General features: G+C 44.6%; 1 protein-coding gene and 1 non-coding gene across 3 annotated transcripts; one reads left to right on the top strand and one right to left on the bottom strand.

The window, feature by feature from the left end:
- Positions 1-4,648: 4,648 nt before the first annotated feature.
- On the top strand, positions 4,649-17,155 carry LOC311340693 (small ribosomal subunit protein uS2-like). 2 transcript variants are annotated; one of them, XM_084465568.1, is made up of 22 exons: positions 4,649-4,697; positions 5,352-5,523; positions 5,686-5,804; positions 6,253-6,498; positions 6,880-7,008; positions 9,052-9,198; positions 9,335-9,427; positions 9,639-9,753; positions 9,861-9,910; positions 10,062-10,207; positions 10,386-10,557; positions 10,820-10,894; positions 12,010-12,112; positions 12,571-12,626; positions 13,515-13,568; positions 13,746-13,809; positions 13,916-14,004; positions 14,352-14,435; positions 14,545-14,614; positions 14,962-15,068; positions 16,064-16,197; positions 16,735-17,155. In XM_084465568.1, exons 2-22 carry the CDS (start codon positions 5,391-5,393, stop codon positions 16,847-16,849), a joined length of 2,301 nt encoding a protein of 766 aa, XP_084321694.1. In that variant the 5' UTR covers positions 4,649-4,697; positions 5,352-5,390; the 3' UTR covers positions 16,850-17,155. The 2 variants fall into 2 exon arrangements, with proteins under 2 accessions (XP_084321694.1, XP_084321693.1); XM_084465567.1 differs by lacking the exons at positions 9,052-9,198; positions 9,335-9,427; positions 9,639-9,753; ... (12 more) ...; positions 16,064-16,197; positions 16,735-17,155 and adding exons at positions 7,129-7,297; positions 7,408-7,443; positions 7,549-7,713.
- On the bottom strand, positions 8,098-8,170 carry AC3HAE_011280 (transfer RNA arginine (anticodon CCU)). The gene has a single exon. It is a non-coding gene; the product is annotated as a tRNA-Arg (tRNA).
- Positions 17,156-17,159: the final 4 nt, after the last annotated feature.

Below are 17,159 nucleotides of genomic sequence, written 5' to 3'. Positions count from 1 at the left end.
TAAAAGTCTACCTTTTGTAATGAAGTGATAAAGTGTTGGTTTTCATTTACACTTTTCTAATTTCAGCTCATGGGCCACATATAGCCCAATTTGTGGGAAGAGCCAGTAAAACATTGTATAATAACTTATAACAACTTCAAATCGTCCCTTTCTATGATTAAAACAACTTGTCAATCTATTTTTCATACATTTCCACTACTGTGTAGTAATGCTGGCATCCCCACACCAACTATCAATTAATTCCTGAACACAAAGCTATTGAGGAGGCACGTCAAATTATCCCCTGCCTTACAAACCATTTACAATTCAAACGTTTTGGCTGTGCAGAATAATAGGTTAAATCTGATACCGATTATTTCAACTGAGCTGCTGATCGACAATATTGTTGCAAATTGTTCAATATCTTTAAATATGACCACAAGTATTCATTGGTATTCTAGATAATTGCATTCTGGTCAGGTGGGAAACGCCTCTTGAAGCAGTATTTAGCATGAACAAGGCTACCCACTACCCTACACACCTGTTTACCACTTTACGTGCATCAATATTAGGTTTCAAATCCTGAGCAATTGCCAAGTTTAAAATGTAATTGAATTGTGTGTGTTTTATTGATGCTCATTAGAGAAAAAGTGTGTTCACAGAGGTAAATGCTCCAAAACATGCACAAAACTTTTGCGACCGGTGCTGTCAATTTGGGGTACCCTGGTAAGAGATGCTGATAAAATGTGTTCAAGCCATGGCAAATTTGTTCTTCAAATGTGAATCACATTGCAAGTTAATTACTTCAAGTTCGTAAGTGGCGATTTCTCTAAGACTGCAAGGGAAGCTCAGCTTCCCCTAAAATTTCCAAAACGAAATGGTCAAATACTGTTGTGTTAACATTTCATTTACTAAAAATGCGTTAAAGCACGTCCATTTCGAAGACGAGTTCGTTCAGAATCAGCTGCTTTTCGCAGGTCGACTGACTCGATGACCTTCTCATTCATTCCCGTAGCGTCACATTGCATTTGCCTGTTGAAGCTCAGCGTCCATTCTCTTCAATGGGGCTGCATAGAATAGCTTTTTTTAGTGCGTCGAAAGTCGACGGTCATTGGATAATGCTGCGATTATGTCCCTCCCACGGACGCTCAGCGTCTCTGGGGGTGAATGGGGGAGTGGGCTGGCCTGGACGCTGGGCTTCTGCGTGATGATTGGAGGGTTTGCGAAAGACTGAGTTGCCGTTTGATTGACAGCTATTTTGAACTATAAAACGTCGCAGGCGCTCTCTTTAGTCCTGTCCCATCGCGGATTTTGCAAGCGAGTCGAAAGACAAAGTGCAACCAATTTCTTTATATTTGCTTGGCGAAGTTGCTTGACAATTTTCATCGTACATTTCGTACACTTATACACCCAATTTCTTGTTTCAGTTTAACATAATTCCCACATTTGCTTGTTCAATTTTAATATCGTTTTGGTAGTTGGCCATCACTTTGATTCAGGGAGCCTGAGGTCTGTAGGCTATAATATAAGTATAAAACGTTAAATACAAAACATATATACATATCAGATATTATAGGCCTACTACTCTCTCTCTATTTTCACGAATGGTTGGACTTCTGACCGGACGAAAGCGTCTGTATCCGTATTTGCCGTAGGGTGTGAATGGGCCTTTAAGTCTAGCCCCAGGAAAGGAGCGACACACAGGGCGAAACGCTGATCCGTGTCTCCCTCGGGAGCCAGACCGTGGACTCCAGCCACGCCAGACACAACTTAACTTTGAGTGATTATTCCCGTTTGCAGCCGCTGGCCAATCAGTTGCCAGCAGCCTGTTTACGTCATACAAAAGTACCTGCTCAGCTCGCTTGGAATCTCGACGGAGGTGCTACTAAAAAAGTACCAGGTACCAGGTACTTTTTTTGGCAATGGAAACGCAAAAAAAGGCGGGCCAAGTCAAGGCAAGTCAAGGCGAGTCGAGGCGAGGTGAGCCTGTACTGTCGGTGGAAAAGGGGCCCAAGTACTCATTACATTTCCGTGCACAATTTTTCATACCTGGTATGCAGTTTTTGAATGTGACCCTGCACTCTCTAAACCTATCCAGAGTGTACATTTGGTAAAAGTCTGCCCTGTATTCTGCTGAGAACGTGGTCCAGTTTGCAACATCTGTTGGAGACAATTTTGAGAAAAAGACGATTTCTCAAATTGATTTAACATGGAAAACATGCATTATATAACCATAACTGTATAGCTACAGCCATTTTTGCAATCTTACTGTCAAGCCACAGAAAATGCAATTTACTCCTGAAGTATTCCATTTCGACCACTGCTTTGAAGCAGGAACACACCAGGGACAGGGTCATTAAAGCTCTGTCTCCATCATGAAGAACCACCCCAGCAAATATGATCTCCAACAGGCAAGATGGCAACTGAAATAAATAAGATTATTCTATTGAAAGACATAATCTCCAGTTAGTATTAAGCCAAACAGCATTAATAGAAATACTGAATGAGCACTGAATGTATTCAATAAATATTGTATTCCCAAAAATAGAAACACATGCAAACAAACAAAATCAAACAAAACCAAAATAAATTATTAATAAATCAAATACCTGCTCAATAGATGTTACCAACTCCTGCTCCTGCTGTGTTATGGGCTCTATCCGTCTTTCCTATTCTTACGAAGAAATGTCATAGGGCTAACGTTTAGGCTTCAGGACCTGTAACATATACCGTAATAAACCTACAGTTTAGCTTCATAACAACAACAACAATTATCGGCAATAACACTTATTTCACTCCTCAGTACATGTGAATGAGGCTTTGACATTCAACACTCACCGTCGGTGAGTGTCTACAGGATTATTATCTACGGGAATGGCTATGGGATTACAGGGTTATTCTTACACGGCTACTTGCCAAAACGAAAAAATAACTTCACACGGTATGTCTTTTTACAACAGCAGATAAATAGTCCGCCATAGACGTTGACGTTGCTTAGCAACCAAATACGCTGGGGTTGATAAATTACCGGACTACTTGCGGAGTGATACGAGAGAAGTGAATCACAGCCACTTTCCTTGACAGCGGTCATTATATGCAACGGTCAATTATCGAAAAATAATTCACCGCTGGAAGTCGGGAAGGACCATGCAAGTCAACAGCGCATTCCATAGCATTGAGAAGAGCCGTGTAATAATCCATAATAATTAAACTCAAGTTTTTTGTCTTTTTAAGTGGTGGGTACAAAATGAATCTTGACAAAAACTGGTGGGTACTCGTCCCCAGCGTAACTGACGCCTATGGCTGCCAGCCTGGCTTGGACAATGAATGAGGTATTAATAACAATACTCTTTGGCTGGGATGCAATGATGAGGCATCAGACAATCAAGTCATTTTAGCCTGAATACATAGGTAAAAAGCACCAGAGCAGGTTGGTAGTACCATGGACATACAGAGTGATAACCTGTTGAACTAAATGGATGTGGTAGGCTGCACATAAATAAAGGTAAGATGCGATATTTATTGCTTAAGATTTGCTGGTGCTGTGGTGAGGTGTTTTGTGTTTTTTTGCACTCAAGTGGTCGGCTGTTTCAACTCTTGCAATTGATGTTAGCCATAGCCACCAAGTAGCCTAACTTATCCACGGTTTGCGTTCGTACAGCGTTGGGTAGCCTATAGTGGAGAAGACGATAGTGGAGTAATTAGTGGAATAATCGTGGTGGGGAGTGCATGAGTTTTGGTCAGAATGCCTGATGTAGATTGGATGGATGCGTGTTTTTTGAGAACAGCCAGCTCATGATGTGATACAGTGTTCAGCTGTGCAACAAATATTTTTTGCTTTTTCAATCTGTTTCGACATTTGTAGTGCTGTGTGTAGTGTAGCCACACGTTTGCCCCTTCACAACTTAAACACATAGTTAATTTGCTTTCCTAGCTCCTCTTTGTTTGTGTTGGTAGCTAAGTCATGTCATGTCACGTTGTCAACATTGGGTACATGGAGCACAACATAGTGGGTCATCCCTATGTTCCCGGAGAGCGAATGTCTTTTTCGTAGGTGGAATCCGGAAGAATCATGAAGGTTAGGGTTATGGTTAGGGTGAGGGTTATGGTTAGAGTTAGGTTTGGGTTAGGAGTCAGTGTGTGAGTTTGCCTGACAGGCTGCCTGTCCAATCCTAGCGTTTGCCTACGTTTGCCTCCGCCTACGAAAAACACAGTCGCGACCGGGGAACATAGGTACGCTCGTGGTCATAGCCTATGTCCAATGCTTTTTTTTGCTTTTTGGAAACGCATTCTTCATAAAACGTGTCAGACATCAGTTTTTTGTATACCTGTTATTCATTAGTAAGCTACATGGGTATGCCGTCTTTCAGAACCTTTCATTACCTGCACTAAAGAGAGAAAAAAAGATTGCATCCTCATTGTACTCAGCACTTCTGAAAATGCACTTTCGAATGTGTCTCTGTCCCCAGCACATTTCAAACCAAACTGACGCCCATGCTCACCGACATGATGGACTTTCAGTCTTCCTTCTTCTGGAACAGGTATGCTAAAATAGTATTGTGGGCGGGGCTGGACCTTTCTAGGCAGGGCTGGTCATCCAGCCACGCCTTCCCGCCGGCCGCTCTCGCCCCCCCCCCCCGTGACTATTAATGACGTAGTTTCCGTTTCCGCTCTCTTTTTACCTTGCGGTACAGAACTCCATACGGCGTTGTCTCGTGGTGAGCTCCAAATTGATGAAATTCGATCTTAAAATGGTTGTCCGCACTCTCTAAATGCACATTTAGATAGATAATATGTATATCGATACATTGATAATATTCTAGTCCATTTCACGTCTTTCATCGATTGTAGGCTTTAAAGAGAGTCACTCGGATATGGAGGCACACATCGTGTGCTTGGCAATGCGGCGTAATATCCTAATCATGGTGATCGGGCTAATACAGCCTCTCGGTTGACAATTTTAACTTATTGTCAGGAATAGCTTCCTTTTTTACAAACAAATTATAACTGATATACTATTGGTAATCTCTGCTAGAATTGAAGGGTAACCGCACACAATAAAGTCTGACACTGCTTCATCAGTTTTTGGGTGTCGGAAGTATGCCACAGAAACCAGGCAGGGTTTCGCTGACAACCACGAGGGCTGAATGGTCGTTTGATAGTGACCCGAGCCACACCACAACCATCCCATCTAATAACTCATCTTGGTGCAAAGTATACTTTGTAATCCCGAATCATTGGGATGGCGATCGCAAGATTTCGGTTTTGTCATTTTTCTGTTCATTGCTTCCTTTTTTACCAACAAATTACAGCAGATACCAATCAAGAAATGTTTTTGATCAGCTTTTTGTCTTTCCTCTTTGTCCATGTAGTTTTCCCGTTAACCTCGTAACACAGGGAAAGCGGTCACGATGTCCGGAGGTCTGGATGTCCTTCAAATGAAGGAGGAAGATGTGCTTAAGTTCCTGGCTGCAGGAACACATCTGGGAGGAACCAACATGGACTTCCAGATGGAGCACTATGTGTACAAGAGAAAAAGTGATGGTAAATAGGCTTCGCTTAATGTGTATATTTTTGCATGTGACTTATGTCGCTGGGCACGAATGATTAATCAGGTTTCACGGATAAATTGACACGTTTACCTCTTGATCAGTACCAAACTAAGAATATTGGACTTGATATTTTTTATTTTATTTTGACACCCAGGTGTGTACATCATCAACCTGAGGCGTACCTGGGAGAAACTTCTGTTGGCCGCTCGGGCCATCGTGGCCATTGAGAACCCAGCTGACATCTGTGTCATCTCCTCCAGGAACACGGGGCAGGTGGGCTTACTGAGACCACAGCCGGAGACCTGTTGATGGAAGAACCTCTCACAAGCCCTGTAGGTGTAGGTTCATTGCACGATTGGGCTTATCAGATGTTCTGTTAAGGGGCTCCAGCCAAGCCATCCACTGTTCATGGCCGACTTAAAACAAAACCTTAATTTGATCCTGCTTGTCTCCTATTTTTCCATATTATTTATAACCGCACACAATTAAAGCCTGGCACTGATCAATCAGTGTTTTGGTGTCGGAAGTGTGCCACAGAAACCAGGCTGGGTTTCGCTGACAACCATGAGGGATGCGTCCCGCTGAATGGTCGTTTGATAGTGACCCGAGCCACACGTCTTCCGTTGCCTAAAGGGGAAATTCCTAGGATGCGCTTCTATATCAGAATAGTGTAGTGTGTTTATTGCCCTGGTCTTATATTCTCCCCACCTTTTCGCTATAGAGAGCTGTGCTGAAGTTTGCTTCGGCCACTGGTGCAACGACGTTCCACGGCCGCTTCACCCCCGGTACATTCACCAATCAGATCCAGGCTGCCTTCAGGGAGCCCCGCCTCCTGATCGTGACGGATCCCCGGGCCGACCACCAGCCTCTCACTGAGGCCTCCTATGTCAACATCCCGACCATTGCCCTGTGCAACACTGACTCTCCACTTCGCTACGTGGACATCGCTATTCCCTGCAATAACAAGGTGGAGTTTGGGCTCCAGTGACGATTCAGAATCTGTATGAAAATGAATGAGAAAATGTTTGAGTGACTGTTTCAGTTATCTGGACCATTGGTAATCTCTGCTGTTAAGATTGAAGGGCAACCGCACACAATTAAAGCCTGACACTGCTTCATCAGTGATTGGGTGTCGGAAGTGTGCCATAGAAACCAGGCTGGGTTTCGCTGACTACCACGAGGGCTGAATCCCGCTGAATGGTCGTTTGATAGTGACCCGAGCCACACCTCAACCGTCTAATAATGACGCATCTTGGCTAGCACAGTCTCGAATGTATTGGGATTTGAGTGCCCAGTGTTTCATACTATAGAGTTGCTGTACTCCGGGTGATAATGGCTGTGGTTACAGGGTCATCACTCGGTGGGTCTGATGTGGTGGATGCTGACCCGGGAGGTGCTCCGGATGAGGGGAACCATCTCCAGGGAGCACCCTTGGGACGTCATGCCTGACCTCTACTTCTACAGAGACCCAGAGGAGGTGAGGCTTGCTAGGGTCACGCACCGCTACAGTTTCGTCCAGATATCTGGTGCTTAAACAAACTAAGCAGGGTAGGCCCTTGGTAATGCATTTTCTAAGCTGTTCCGTTGTCGTCCATAGATTGAGAAGGAGGAGCAGGCCGCTGCGGAGAAGGCCGTTGGGAAGGAGGAGTTCCAGGGCGAGTGGAGCGCCCCTGCAGTGGACCAGGTCCAGCCTGAGGCGGCGGACTGGTCCGAGGGGGTCCAGGTGCCATCTGTGCCCATCCAGCAGTTCCCCGGGGCTGCAGAAGGTGAGCATCACTGACGGTGCATGTCATTTGAACCAGGTTTGCTGAACCTCAATTTCATTGCTGATATTTCCAGAGCATTGACTACACATTCTATTTTATTCATCCCCTAGCTGCCCCTGCAAAGCTTGCTGCAGAAGGTTTTACCGGTGAGTGTCATTAACGTAGAAGTGGAGCTTTGACTCCATTTTGCATTCAGAACATCCGCTTCTTTCTTATGTCATGACCTAATTCTCCACTCGTCTCTCCAACAGAGGACTGGAGCAACCAGGCTCCCACTGAGGACTGGTCCGCTGCGCCCACTGCCCAGGCATCCGACTGGGGCGGCGCCACCTCGGAGTGGTCTTAACTCCTGTCAATCAAGGCTTGCTCGTGCTTACACTGTAAAGGAATCTGTGCAATAAACATTTTAGACTCTGGCACTTCTCGTCTCACTAGTGTTGATCAGTGTGCTGACCCTCAGCTTTAATAATACAAAGCTTTTGTGTAGTATTCCAATGCTGGGGAAGACTCTGTAAAGGCCCCTTCAGTTCTGTAACTTCTATTACAGTAAGACTAGTAGATTTGTTGCTTAATCATCAGGGGAGAGGTAAGATCAGGATGCATGTGTTTCAAAAGTGAGTCATCAAATGTTTGCATGTGATTTGGGTTTATTTAATACCTGTATTTTGCTTAATATTTCGATTTTATATTTTAAACCAGAGGATTAATGGTAGGGATAATTTCACTATAGAGTCGAGTTTGATATTTAAGTGTGGTTCTAGTCTAGCACATCATCAAAGTATCTAGAGCTTAAAACTCATCACCCCAGATGGGACTCGAACCCACAATCCCTGGCTTAGGAGGCCAGTGCCTTATCCATTAGGCCACTGGGGCAATATAAGACAGTGTCCTTGAACTAAATTTTGCTTTACGTGCCTCTATATGAGCATTGTAATTTCCTAGTTATTTAAATATATAAAAGAGATGAAAGGTCTATGTTCATGCCTTACATAAAGTTTATAGGCATCTTAACAGTGTTGCTAAGCAACTGATGGTGCATCCGCCAAAGATGCCCTGTAAAGCTGATCATATAAGCTTTTTCCCGCCCGGTCAGTTGTAAACTCTTTACAAAATAAACTCTTAAGAGGTCAGATTTTTGGATCCACTTGATTAAGTTAACATTCATTTATCAGCAGTTGCGCACTTTTCTGAGCAGTTCTACATAGAAAACAAACAAATTGGTTACATTTATGAAGGATTCAAAGCAAGTCAACGATTACCTTATTTTATTGTGAAAGATGTGACCGGAAGCGGTATTATGTATTGTGGGTACTTGGAAAGATTGCCTGGAAGACCTGCATATCGTCGCAATACTTTGATCATATTATCATTTTTAGAAACGTGAACCAGTCATGGTTGATATTGTTTGGGGTAGTTTACGTGGATTAAATACTTGCGTAGTGGAAAAAAAGGCAAAAGTTGACTTAGTTGAATACGTAAACGTGAAGCTCGCCTAAACAGAAGCATCCGAACGTGCATCGGTAGAATCAGGCTCGGTGTCCACAGCGTTACCTTGGTTAGAGATCAACAAGCCGCCCCTTATCGCGGGAGCATACACACTCCGTGATGGTGAGTTCAATGAAAGAAAACAGCTTCGATCGGGAAGTGTATACCACTATGCTCATGTTATAAACATACGTGTGAAAGAAAACAATTTTCCGTTGCAAAGGCCGCTTGTCCTCATAACGTTTACTTGTGCCTTTACAATGTGACAGATACTGTCTCGTACCAAACCAGCTGTGGGGGGAGATGCACCCATCGGTTTGAATGAGAAGAAGAACAAAAGTAGGACGAAGAAGATCCCCGACCTTGAAGAATATCTACAGCAGAGAGACTACCTTGGGGCCTTGACACTTTTAGAGGTAGACACACCTGTACAGAATCATACACCAGTGGGTTGCCGCATATTGGACCACTGCCAGTCAAGAAGCTAGGCAACCTGAGTGATGGCATCAAGTGATGCTGATGCAGAATTATTGCTGTGTTGTCCCCCTCCAGTTCCAAAGAGATGTGGGGGAGAGAGAGGAGCATGCAGACCTTTGGATGGGCTACTGTGCGTTTCACCTGGGGGATCACAAGAGAGCAATGGAGGTGTGTGTGTGTGTGTGTGTGTGTGTGTTTATAGAAAATGACAAACCAAATGGTACGTAGTCTAAAATGACTACAATTTTCTTTTTCATTAGTTGTGTAAGATGCTTAAATTTTCTTAAACAAGTTACGTTTTCCTGGTCTATCAGACCGGCCGGGTTAGCTAGTTGGTTGTGGGTCAATCTCTGAGTGTGTCTCTGTCCTGTTTTGACAGGTTTACAAGACTCTGAGCGAGAAAGCAGAGTGTCCAGTGGAGGTGTGGGTCTATCTGGCCTGCACCATGTTTCTGCTGGGCCTTTACAAGGAAGCTGAGGAGGCTGCATCCAAGTGTGAGAACCACACATGGAGACCGGCAAGGACCCGTTAAGGGCTCAGATTATAGCGATACCCTCTGCGACCAAGGGCAACTGACCGTGTTTTGTATTCTCTCACACAGCTCCCACATCCCCACTACAGAATCGACTCCTCTTCCACCTGGCTCACAAGGTTCAAACTTGCATCATCATTTCCTTATATTATATTATTAAAGTATTGTCATCCAATCTACTGTCATCCAAATTCCTGCATGACCTGTTCTTTAAGGCCAAGCCAGTGGGCCATACCTTCTGATTTGTTCCTCTGGTTGTGTGGGCGTTAGTTCAACGATGAGAAGAAACTGATGGGCTTCCACCAGAACCTGGAGGACGTGACGGAGGACCAGCTGAGTCTGGCTTCCATTCACTACATGCGCTCCCACTATCAGGAAGCCATCGACATCTACAAACGCATCCTACTGCAAAACAGGTCTGCTACGCTCGCACACACACACACACACACACACACACACACACACACACACACACACACACACACACACACACACACACACACACACACACACACACGTGACTCTGAAGGTGTATGTGGCCCTGTGTTACTACAAGCTGGACTTCTATACTGGTGGCTTCCTGTTTCTCTGTAGAGACTTCCTGGCCCTGAAGGTGTATGTGGCCCTGTGTTACTACAAGCTGGACTACTACGATGTGTCACAGGAAGTGCTGGCGGTCTATCTGCAGAGCATCCCTGACTCCACCATCGCCCTCAACCTGAAGGCCTGCAACCACTTCAGGCTGTATAACGGCAAAGCAGCCGAGGTGAAACAGAGCCACTAATGCTAGTAGCTAATGGATCCAATTATTACTCCATAATAACAAACGTCTATAACCATAGAAACAACCGCAGCCACAGCTGTAACTATTTAAATAAGCTATTTAACACTCTGTGGCCATTGTAAAGAACTAAATCAATATTGACCCTTTTTCTGTTTTAAGCATTCCATGCTTAATTGTCCCAATTACCTTTTTGGGGTATAGTGATGCGGTTCTGTGGGTAATATTTGCTCTCTCTCCCCCCTAGGCTGAGCTGAAGAACTTAATGGACATCTCTTCATGCTCCTTTGAGTTTGCTAAAGAGCTTATTCGACACAACCTGGTAAGCTCCTTACAGAGATGTGAGGCTTTGCACACGAGTGAGTGCTTGGTTGCATGTCCTATTATCCCTTTACCTTTGTGTGTCGCAGTTCCTACTTTGTTGTATGTGTGTGTCCTATGAATTTAAACTAACATTACCAAGTTTTTATTTAACCACTTAATTGACCTAATTCCTGACCGTGGTGTCATTGGAAATGTGACATCTTCTTGTTTATGTGGATGGTCTACTAAATCAACATGCTTGCACATTTTCAATTCTAAACAAAAATGTAACTCTGTACACGGGATGGTGGTATTTATTTAAGCGTGGAAAAATTTACTTCACACAATAAACAAATGAATAGTGGCTGAAATGGTGAGTTTGACCATGCCGTCTCTCACTGTCGTCTCTCACAACGGTAAAGGTCAAACTTAGGAAATAGTGGGAGAGATTGTGTGCTGATTGTATCGCCAAAGTAACTTTTCTTTAAACACAAAATTGATGGGGCTACTCAACCAATCTTACTACTTAGTAGGAGTTGCATCATCATTTCTGGTCATGTCGTTGAGCCTTAGTTCACATTTTAAGGTATGTGATTGTATTGTTTTTATATTTAGGTGTCACAAACCCGGCTCATCAATTGGACAACAAAGGGGGATTACCACAAAATATTTAAATTAAATTGACATTAAACGTCCCAGAAAGACAGCATCAGATGTGAGAGCCTGTAGTATCAGTGGTGTGTGGAGTGCATTGTTCCATGTAAAATGAGTGTGGGTAGATGTACAATGTACAACCGACCTAAATACTAGCAAACCAAAAAACAACCCAACAACCTATGTTGTCTATCTTTTGAGCAAGCAAGGTAGTGAAAACGAAAACTAGCAAGCATAATTACACAGCAATGGTGAGTCTTATTGGCCTATATAGGTCAAGAAGAAGAATAGCACTGCCTATACAATTTCTTTAGCAACACAGAGAGTATACAATAGGAGTGACTGAAAGGCATTTTCTATTTTCTGTTTGTATGTATATAAGAGGCAGAGGCAGCATTTTGACCGTTGCATCACTAAGATGGAGTGTGTGTGTGTGTGTGTGTGTGTGTGCGTGTGTGTGTGCGCGTGCATGCTCTGCAGGTTGTGTTCCGTGCCGGAGAAGGGGCCTTACAGGTGCTTCCTCCTCTGATCGATGTGATTCCAGAGGCGCGCCTCAACCTGGTCATCTACTACCTCAGACAAGGTGCTGCCGCCTCCCCTCCCATAACAAACCCTCCCGAGCATATAAGCATAGGAGGCAGTTTCACTCAATAGAGTTGGAGAGTAGCTATCTGATAGACATGATCTCATCGCCTAGGTAGATGATCAACCCGGTAACCGTTGAAGGGTCAGCGCCCCGTCATGTCTTATGTTCTTGGTAACGGGACCTCAGAAATATTAGGGTAGCTATTGGCTGGCTATTGGCTGAGGCTGAGGGCTGGAAAACAGCGGCCTCTAGAAAACGGAATCTACGATTTAAGTCTTGCACTAATTTCTAGGTACCCTTCCGATATTCCTTACTACACCAATGTCAACAAATCCAAAACAAAGTCATGGTCATGGCATGCCAAAAGCGACACCTTTGGGTTCCTACCAGCCAGGCGATTTCATGTTCCATTTTAAAAGTTGCTAACTTACCGGCCTTTTATCTGTGCTCTCCAGATGACATCCAAGAGGCGTATAACCTCATCAAGGACCTGGTGCCCACCACTCCACAGGTAATCATGCAGCCCCACAGCTATACTTTGCTCTAACAACCACAAAGAGGGCAATCTGATAAACATTGATAATGATGGTCTCCCAAAGTTTAGCTGGAGACACTCGGTGTAGAATGAGTAATGCAATGGAGCCTGCAAAGGATGAAGTTTGTGGACGGATTTGTCATGTTATGGGTTTCAATTGAATGTGTAGATCTGGGGTGTCAAACGTACGGCCCACGGGCCTAATCCGGGCCGCAGTGTAATTTAATCCGGCCCGCCAGATAATATCTAATGTCTATCAGAACTGGCCCGCTGGCATATCGCATTTCAGCGCCAACGCGTTGACGCGCGTCCCGGCGCGGTAACCCTGGCGCGGTAACCCTGGCGCATCAACTCCGGCAGCCCATAATCCTGTACCCCCCCGGTCAAGAATTCCGCCTGCGGACCCTGTTATAATGTAATGTCTCCAATTAATGGCCCGCAGGTTTATCGCATTCCAGCATTAACGCGTCTCGCCACGTCTCGCCGCGGTAACACTCCCCCCCCCCCCCCCCCCCCACTCAATTCAATTTTGGCCCGCTGTACACTTTGAGTTTGACACCCCTGGTGTAGATGAAGGCCTTTAAAGCTAGGGTAGGCTATTTGGAGAAGCCTGCCAACATTAGCTTGATTTTCGAAAAAATCCCTCCTCTCTAAGGCGTCCCTCCAAAGCGACTCCCCCAAAGAATGTGAAAGAGAAATTAGTGCAAGACTTCAGCAAATGACCTGATTGGACGGTCTTATTACGAGCCTGTGATATGTGGGACCAGAACCTCAGTGGTCCTGGGTTTAGGGAACCAAACCCTGGTTTAGAGACTCAATGTGAGACCAAGCCTGACTAACGCACCTTCATCTTCTCCTGTCGAGGAGTATATCCTGAAAGGAGTGGTCAACGCTGCCCTGGGACAGGAAATTGGTTCGGTAAGTCTGAGAATATATGATTTTAATTTCGAAATCATTAAATGAACCTTGAGAAACTACATCTGGAGAGTGCTGGAGACATTGGCTGGTGTTATGCTGTGTGTGTGTGTGTGTGTGTGTGTGTGTGTGTGTGTGTGTGTGTGTGTGTGTGTGTGTGTGTGTGTGTGTGTGTTTCAGAGGGACCACCTGAAGATTGCTCAACAATTCTTCCAATTGGTTGGGGGGTCGGCTAGTGAATGTGGTATGTTTTTAACTTTTTTTTTTTTTAATCAAATATCCGGAATGGTGTGTTTTGTGTACCTGTGCATTTGTATATGGGTGCTAAAGACCTCTCTGCTGATTCTCAGACACCATCCCCGGCAGGCAGTGCATGGCCTCCTGTTTCTTCCTCCTCAGACAGTTTGAGGACGTCCTCATTTATCTCAACTCTGTCAAGGTTAGGCCCACTGCAGAAAGAAAAGTGCTCCCACATTGTGTTGCATAAGCCAGGCGAGAAATGCGCTTCCATTGTGTTGACTTAAGGGAGACAGGGAGAAATAAAAGAGCATTCACACACCTGTTTAAAATAACCACTTCAGATCAGGTGTGTGTGTGTGTGTGTGTGTGTGTGTGTGTGTGTGTGTGTGTGTGTGTGTGTGTGTGTGTGTGTGTGTGTGTGTGTGTGTGTGTGTCTGTGTGTGTGTGTGTGTGTGTGTGTGTGTGTGTGTTCATTCCGCGTGATTCATGGCTCTCTTTTCTAAACGTTAAAGCTGACGCTTCTGTCTCCACGCTCTCCCCGTGCAGAGTTACTTCTACAACGATGACACCTTCAACTTTAACTACGCCCAGGCCAAAGCAGCCCTGGGAAACTACAGGGACGCAGAGGAGGTACGCTGCTCTTGAAGAACGTTTCAGAAATGTCTTCAAGCATTTGTAATCTCTTGACACGCAGCCAGGGGTGGATGACATGCCAGTGGTTTCTGACCTTGTTTTCCAGGTGTTTCTGCTCATTCAGAGTGAGAAGATCAAGAACGACTATGTGTACCTGAGCTGGCTGGCGCGCTCCTGTACGTTCTTCCAATCCCCCCTTTTCACACATGCTTCCTTACCTCAAGACCAAGGTGTTGAGATTACAATGGGACAATACCAGGAATGCTGAGTTGGCAAAAAGAATAATGAATAATAATAGTACTTAAAAAGTAAAAAATATATATATAGTGTGTGTGTATATATATATATATATATACACACATATATATATATATATATATATATATATTTAGTGTCCTGTGAAAGGTTCTGTGCTTTAAAAAAAAAGAAAAGAAAAACGCTCTAGGGTCTATATTTAGTTGATACTGTTGGATTTTTTCACATTGTGCTTACGTTTGTGCTTCTTGTCTCCCCCCCCCCCCAGACATCATGAACCAGAAGGGCCGGTTGGCCTGGGAGCTGTACCTCAACATGGGCACCTCATCGGACGCCTTCGCTCTGCTGCAGCTCATCGCAAACGACTGCTACAAGGTGATGTCATCCCCCTTGGCTTCTGCCGAGTCACCCATCAGATCACTCCCACACTTACCAACCTCCCACCCCCACCCCCCTTACCCCATCTCTCCCCCCCCCCCCCCCCCCCCACCCCACACACACACACACACACACTCTGAAACACGCCGTACTAGGCAGAATGTTCTCAATGCTGCAAATCACTGCTGCGGTCCAGTGTCAGCTCTGGCTTATTCAATACAGCCCCCCCCCCCCCCCCCATCACTAGAGCGGTCTCCAATGGCTTCCCAGGCGGGTTGGATCTGACAGACCTGGGGAGCCCTATGCACTCCAACAGCCCGGGTATACAAGCAGAGGAGAAACGCTCATTCAAGAATGCCCTTTAATGGCCGCTCTCCATCTGTCCCACTTAATCGTTAAAGTACCCTCAGGCTGTCCACCACTTAGTGAGAAGACAAGTAATGCATAGCTTTGGAACGAGGCCTATAGGTCTTTCTGATGCTTATGATATATTAAGTATTATTGTTCTTTTTGGTCACTCAGAGGCTAGTTTGTTGACTTAACATAATCCTATTTGGGAGGGCTTAAATACTGAATACATTTATTATATGCCATGGTTATTCCACACACAAATATAAGCATTAGCTGAGGATAAAACCAGCAACCCTCCCGACATTTTCCTTACAACCTGTTCTACCTCCTGAGCTGCTCTTGCTTTGCCCTCCCCCCCCCGCCCCCTTAGGGATTTGTCCCTCATTGCTAAGAGAACCGGGAGAGATGGGGGCAAAATTCATGAATATAAAATGAAATTGGCACTGCACAAAGTTTACTCAATACAGAAATGCAAAGATGGTCCTCGGGAAGAGCTTTTCAGATAATCACTTCCTCGAACCAGAATCGGTTGCTTTTCCTTGGGTTTAAATATTCTGAAATCAGGTTCTGTGAATGTTGGCGACACCTGAAGGGGTCTTGAGGCTGCTTGAGCTCATCGCTCCGCTCTCTTGGTGTTTCAGATGGGCCAGTTCTTCTACGCAGCCAAGGCCTTTGACGCTTTGGAGAAACTGGACCCCGACTCCAATTACTGGGAGGGCAAGAGGGGAGCGTGCGTGGGCATCTTCCAGCTCATCCTGGCTGGGAGAGAGTCCAGGTAGGCTGGAAAGAGCACTGGCTCACATGAAGCCGCTTCATGAAGGAATCAGTTTGTTTTTCTATGAGAATCAAATTATTCAAGTGAAGATGCATTGCTTTTCAGGTTTTAAATAAGGGTTGAATAGGGGATTACGATCAAGTGGTATTCTGCATAGTGTGGGTTGTCATTACTTTGGACACCACGTTTTGTTCACCATTTGTGATTAGCATTATTAGGATAGGGTTATTAAGCTAGCCGACTGTTGCCACAACAGTAAGCAAAGCAGGAGGGCTGCTGTACAAAAAACTTCTCACAACATACAATTTCCATGCAGAATAAAGTTATATGTGTGAATGGTCAAACAAAAGGTTAGACTATTTATTCTTCATTGTGCTTAGATTAGAACACCTGTGAAATGCAATGACTTCCTACTCCTGCTCCTTCCTATTCCTACTGCTACCCTACTCTTCAAAATAAAAGTTGAGCATCTTCAGTGTGAGCTCCACATGATGTCACCATCCCTTTTTACCGTCTGTTTCACTGTCCATCCCACAGGGAGATGCTGAAAGACGTGCTGCCCCTGCTACGCAGCTCAGGAAACCCCCAGGTGGAATACATCATCCGAACCCTGAGGAAGTGGGCCAAGGAAAACCGAGTGGCTCTCTCATAACACTTACACAATACAATACTAGGGTCTGGCGTCATTAAAGCACAGCTACATTATGCAACCTTCTGCAGTTACCAATGATTTACCGGGTTATATTTTTCTTGTATATGCTTTTGTTATTATTGTGCTCTTGTGTATAATATGTAATGATGCCATATCCTTTTATGCAGCAGGAATAAAGGAACATGGAGCTATTTATCTGTTATCGGTTATACAGTTTTACAAGTGTCAATTTTATATTGCAATTAAACTATATTTGTACTGAAAATGTGAATCTCAAGACTAAATAAACATTTTCATTTTGTATTACTTT

This window comes from Micromesistius poutassou (genome assembly GCF_964030765.1).
Source record: "Micromesistius poutassou genome assembly, chromosome: 3".
Classification (NCBI taxonomy): domain Eukaryota; kingdom Metazoa; phylum Chordata; class Actinopteri; order Gadiformes; family Gadidae; genus Micromesistius; species Micromesistius poutassou.
Note: the sequence above shows the minus strand (reverse complement) of the source record. Positions and strands in the feature narration are given on the sequence as shown.